The sequence below is a fragment of the Ambystoma mexicanum genome, chromosome 1q (assembly GCF_040938575.1).
Source record: "Ambystoma mexicanum isolate Mex_15411 chromosome 1q, UKY_AmexF1_1, whole genome shotgun sequence".
Classification (NCBI taxonomy): domain Eukaryota; kingdom Metazoa; phylum Chordata; class Amphibia; order Caudata; family Ambystomatidae; genus Ambystoma; species Ambystoma mexicanum.
This window is the reverse complement of record NC_090922.1, coordinates 82,088,065-82,094,064: the sequence shown is the minus strand read 5'-3', so window position 1 is coordinate 82,094,064 and position 6,000 is coordinate 82,088,065. Positions and strand designations below refer to the sequence as shown.

At 44.5% G+C, this 6,000-nt stretch overlaps 1 protein-coding gene across 2 annotated transcripts in view; it reads right to left on the bottom strand.

The window, feature by feature from the left end:
• Positions 1-537: 537 nt before the first annotated feature.
• The window catches only part of SPATA2L (spermatogenesis associated 2 like), a 177,385-nt gene continuing 171,922 nt past the window's right edge, over positions 538-6,000 (bottom strand). For both annotated transcript variants that reach the window (XM_069635574.1, XM_069635575.1), the window contains exon 3: positions 538-2,164. In XM_069635574.1, coding sequence (XP_069491675.1) covers positions 1,019-2,164 — 1,146 coding nt within the window. In that variant the 3' untranslated portion in view covers positions 538-1,018. The remainder of the gene's footprint in view (positions 2,165-6,000) is intronic.

Genomic DNA, 6,000 nt, shown 5'->3' with positions numbered 1-6,000 from the left:
AAAAAAGAAATGTAAAAGAACTAAAAGGAAAAGCTATTTATAGAGAATGGCAAAAGTGAAGATATGTAAAGCAACATGGCCAGAGGCCATTGACTCAAGAGACACAGCGAACACCAGCGCACCAGACAAAGCATCACAGCAATGGAAAGAGGGGTCAAGACGTGCATTTTTGGGTTCATGCCACAGTTTGGGCTTTAATAGCTCCTGTGTTACGATGAGTAGCTCCTTGTCAGAGAAAAATCATGACACCCCCAGCTCCTGCTTCATGAATTTCAATTTCGACCCCCTGTAACCAACTCCAGTAATACTGAATGTGGCTCTCTCAAGGGCCTGAAGGTGGCCACTTCATTCCTCTCCTCCACATTGGAATATGTGTGTGTACATGAAAACTCAGCTTACAACATATGCATGCCAGTCCCCTCGCTCCCGCTTCACGGTGGGTGGCCAGTACAGGTCTTTCTTGTCTGAGAAAGGACGGATGAGTAATATAGTATTTCTCTTTAGCACTTAAGACAACGACGAAGCAACCTCGGCAAGTATATCGCACAGGTTTTGTTTTAATGTAAAGTCTTCCCTTTTCACATGTGCAATATCTTACAAAACCCACAAACGAGACAGCTAGGAGACCGCCTTTTGCTTCTGGTGTACAAAATGCCTAGCACATTTTTATATTTAATTGGTTATAGAAGATGATCTTTTACACAAATTCCTGCAAATCGGTCCTCACACAAGGTTTGTATTTAATGACATGCTAGAGTTTCAAATTTACGGTTTAAACATTTTCATCGACATAAACCGGAGAAGATGTTGATTGTCCAATGCTGTCTGCAACTATACCTAGAAAAGATGCAATTGTTACAGCACAAAAAAAACAAAATGATGGAGTACCTAACTGTAGGTTAGTGCATTATGAGCTGGCCCTCAAGTCTAGAAAGAGTCTTTCCGCTATTCATTTGTGCAGAGAAACTTTCCCGGCAGAGGCCCCATGTCGAGTAAAACTGAAGAGATCAGCCATGCCTTAAACCCATGACCCTGATCCCTGTGAGCAGCTTTTAAGTAACATGTCCAGTTGAGTCCTCCGCAACCACAGTTTCTTATCACTCTCTAGTATTATCATGTGCACTTGGTGCTCTCTACCCTTGCAGTTTGTTAAGTCGTTGCAGTGAATGTAATGAAGCTCCTGGCATGTATCACAGCGATAAAAGGGCAAAGTGTCTTTCGCAATGCAACTATGGGCTTGGTATCTCTGGCAAATGATCTCGTTTAAGATCACGTTCTTTTCTGCCTCAGAAAGGGAAGAGACGTGGTGGAAGCTATCTCTGCAATCTTTCAATTCTCTGCACAAGATATCATGCAAAATATGGCATGTTTCACACCTGTAACTGAGGCAAGCATTATCAATCACACAGTCATGCAGCATACAAGTCACTCCCATGGAAAGATGGACTTGGATCTCCGGCTTTGGACTCTGGTGTCTTGAAGAGCTTGCGCTGTCGAAGTTTTCACAAGTAGTCTTGCACCAGTAAATCCCTTGTGCGTTCACAGAGGCCGGTTTTCTTTCTTCAGCTTTGTATTGCCCTAAGCTGTCATTGACATCTTTTCCATTTCTCATACATTTCTCGCGCATGTTAACAGCAACATCGTAGTAGGCATTGGAGAAACCAGGACCACTCACACTATTGGGCAGGCGCGATTCTAACTGAAGATCTTCACTTCTAAGCAATGTATTGGAGTGTAGACTGCGACTTGTTGCCAGGTCCTCAGACACATCTGTGTAAATATCCCCATCCAAGTCATCCTGGCTCATCACCTGAAGAATGTGGGACTTTTGTTCTTCACGTCCCATCTGGAAGGCTAAGTTCCGAAGCCTCTCCACACAACCATCCAGTCCACCTATGCTTTTCCTCCTCTCTTGGATCATGTAGGCCGCAGGCACCTTGTCTACATTCAGTTCTGAAAGGACCTCTGCTAGAATTTCACACTCCACCCTTGCAGCAAAAAAGGCACATGCCGTTAGCATCAACATTTCCATCGTGGGGCGTCTGGTCACTCTGAAGCACTGTTCTGCTGTGCTCTTGGCATATCCAATCTTCATTAGGAGCTTCGCAACGTCTTCCTCAGAGAACACGGATTTCAAGTTGTGCACGTATCCCCCGGAGAACATCTGCAGTGAACAAAAAGGCACCATTATTCAAGTACTCGGAATCTCTGATTGACTATGTGCGAGATTAGTAATTGAACTGCATTAAATCATAGCTTTTTGCGATTTAGAAGAGAACATACACATAGCTCAGTTTGCTTGTACCGTGTTAGCCAAGGGTTGAATAGAATGATGATCCAGAAGAAAACAAGCCTAGACCTTAAGCGGGCTAGCAAAGTCCTTTATTTTGCATATTTGCGAGCTTTTGTAGAATGTATCCACTTCCTCAGGCAGAGATGAAATGAAGCATTTGAAAAACATCACAGCATTACAGCTTACATAGCCCCTTTTGCAGATGCCCCGTTTATCTGTGCCCATTTATACTAGATGTGTAGTTTTGCACATTAAAGGCATGTACAGCTCCCCCACACATTATGATTTTCATGGTCTAAATGGTACACTGTTAAGTGGGGCAGGTGCCAGAGGAACTGGAGAGCAGGGAAAAGAAACAAAAAATAATAATTAAAAAAAAAACCTGTCCACCTGGTTGGCGTGTGGTCAGGAAGGCAGGAGGGGTTGGCTAGGCGTCAGCCATTGTATGTGCATTCCAGTTAAAGATCAGTATGTCAGGCCAGTTCATTTACAAGGTAACTGGTAGCACAGTCACCAACATATCAGGCTTGCACCTCTAGAAGTTTGAAAGAGGGGACATACAGCCAGTTTATGTGTTAGGCCTGTGACCCATGGAGCCCAGTGTGTTGACTGTGTCAAATACCATATTACAATTGTGTTACATCACAATCAAGAGGAAAGGGTGGGGTTTGACAATGGCCCGACAGGTCTCTGGAAAGCGTTTCAGCTATGGCATTTTGGAGGCAGATGGGGCTGGGTTGGAGGGAGTCTGGCAACAATTAATTGCCTTAGAGAGGCTGGTAGGGCTGGTGCATGCAATGCCAGTTTAATGTCTGAACAGCTTTGGGAAAAATGATCGAAAGTGTCAGGTCTGGATGTTGTGATCCCTGTATCAGTGGAAAAAGTGAAAGTCTGTTAGTTGGAATAGTGACTCATGAAACAACGATGCCTGGTCAGGTCTCCTGCCAGTATATTGCAAATGTGCATGTATTTGAATTCATAGGTCTTTCTGGCTTTGTCAGTCATGAAATTACCCGGGAGTACAGCAATCTTTAGATCATCAAGGGTATGATTAGCTTCTGAAAAATGCTCACCAATTGGACTTACTCACACTTTGACAATGGAGGTTTATTTGACTAGCTTCCCCAACATAGTCGCCACGTTCGGGACATTTAATGCACATAATCAAGTAAAAAATATTACTGGATGCACATGTAAATGCTCCCGTAATTGTGTAGTCCTGCCCCGTTTGGGGTACCTTGACTGTGTCTGAAATGTTGATATGTGGGCAGGCTAGGCATATTTTGTTTCTGCAAGGCACAGTTCCATAGTCTGTGCTATTTGTGTGTATTTTGCTTCTGACCATCATTCCCGTCACCTCGTTTGGGGTAGATCCATCCAGTAGTTTTTAAAATATTAGACAGACATGGGGGTGCCCCTGCTCCTTAAAAACGTGTGTGTAATATGGGATAAATTACTCACTGTTATCATATTTCTGATGCTTGTATCTGCTTAGATTCACTTGCTATGCATAGGCCGACCTCTAGTGGAAGCTACAGAGTATGACAGTTTTCGAAAATTCGAAAAAGGGACCTCGATAGGGCCTGCCAGTAATACTATCCCTAGTTTGACGTCCACTGTACCCATGGTCCTTCACACTGTTTTGTTCTGACATGAGGTTGCATGGAGTGTAATGTGAATACAGTTGTATCCAAGCAGATAAAGACAGAAAGCTCATAACATCTATGCACCTTCTCATGGGGGAGGAAGGGTGGGCGCATGTGAATCTAAGCAGATACAAGCATCAGAAATAACATTACGGTGAGTAATTTATCCTTTCTGAGGCTTGTGGAATCCGCTTAGATCACATGCTATGCATAGATTAACGAGCAGTGTTCTGAGAAGGTGGTGCGTCGTGAGAAGGAGCAGCAGCAAATATATGTTTTAGAACCGCTTGCCCCACCTGTTTATCTGCTTTGGAATGTGTGTCAATGCAGTAATGCTGAGTGAAAGTATGTAATGAGCTCCATGTAGCAGCTTTGCAAATGCTGTCTAAGGGGACATTTGCGATGAAGGCCAGAGTAGCTCCAGTGCTCCTTGTGGACTGAACTTGTGGTGTAAAAGGCAGGTTTTTGTTTGATAGTGAATAGCACAATTGAATACATCTTACTATTCATCTGGAGATGGCCTTTTTTGAAATGCTGTCTCCTTCTCTGCCTGGTGCTATGGGGACAAACAGTTGATCTGTTTTCCTAAGCAGTCTGGTCTTGCTTACGTAGTAAAGGACTGCCCTCCTCACATCCAGTGTGCAGAGTTTTACCTCAGCTGAACTAGTTGGTTTCTGAAAAAAGCCAGAAGCTCAATAGATTGGTTCACATGGAATTTGGAAATTAATTTAGGGGAGAACCTAGGATGAGTCCGTAAAACCAATGTATCTTTATGTATGATAAAGAAAGGGTCCTGCACGGACAATGCTTGCAATTCACCAACTCTTCTTATGGAAGTAATAGCCACTAAGAAGGCAGTTTTGTGTGTCAGGTGTTTAAAGCTGGACTTATGCATAGGCTTGAATGGGGGCCCCATGAGCTTTGCTAGCACCACGTTGAGATCCCATCCTGGTGGTGGGTTTGAAATAGGAGGGTGGAGTCTCTACTCCCTCCATGAATGCTTTAATGACTGGTACTTTCCACCACGAGACTTTACTCCGAGAGGTGGTATAGGCTGATAGAGCTGCCAGGTGGACCTTTATAGAGTTAAAGACTAACCCTGAGTCCAACAAGTGGAGCATATCATTTAGAATATGTGAAGGAGTACATTGTACGGGATTAATTTGTTTTGATTGGCACCAAATAAAAAATCTTTTCCACTTGTCGAAATAGCAGTGCCTAGCGTTTGGTTTTCCTGCCTCCTTAAGGATATCCATACATCGTTGTGGAAGATTCAGGTGTCCAAACTCTATGACTTCAACAGCCATGCTGCCAAATTAATCGAGTGGTTGTGGGTGCACTGTTGTCCCTCCGTGTTGGGTTAACAGGTTGGTTAGGTACGGGAGCTTGATGGGATCGCACATCGCCAGCTTGCGCAGATGTAGATACCACGGTTGTCTCACCCACATAGGCGCAACTAGGACGAGCGTCATCTGTTCTCTGTGCATCTTGTTCACTATCCTGCTAATTAAATGGTGCCAGGGGAAAAGCGTAAGCAAATTTCCCTGACCACCTCATCCATAGGGCGTTCCCCTTGGAGTCTGGTTGGGGAACCTGGATGCGAAGTCTGGGCATTGCTTGTTTTCTCTTGTAGCGAACAAGTCTATTGTAGGGTAACCCCACTGAGAGAAGATGTGATCTACAACGTTTGAGTCTAGTTGCCACTCGTGTTCTTCTGGTAGTGGGTCTCTGCTCAGAGAGTCCGCTAGAGTGTTGAGTACCCCTGGAACGTGTTGGGAGGATAGGGACATTCCCTCATCTGAGTGCCCACTTCCATATTTTCTGAGCCAACTTGGACAGATTTGGAGAGTGTGTTCCCCCCTGTTTGTTGATATAAAACATGGCAGTAGGTCTGTCTGCATGCAGTGCTTTGAAGATCGCCGGTAGTTCCAGTAGGTTGATATGGTTCTGTGCCATGACTTGTGTCCACAGACCGTGTGCTGTGTGGTGAAGGTAATGAGGCCCCCACCCGGAAAGTGACGCGTCTCTTGTGACAATCGCTTCCGCTTCCGGATCATGGAA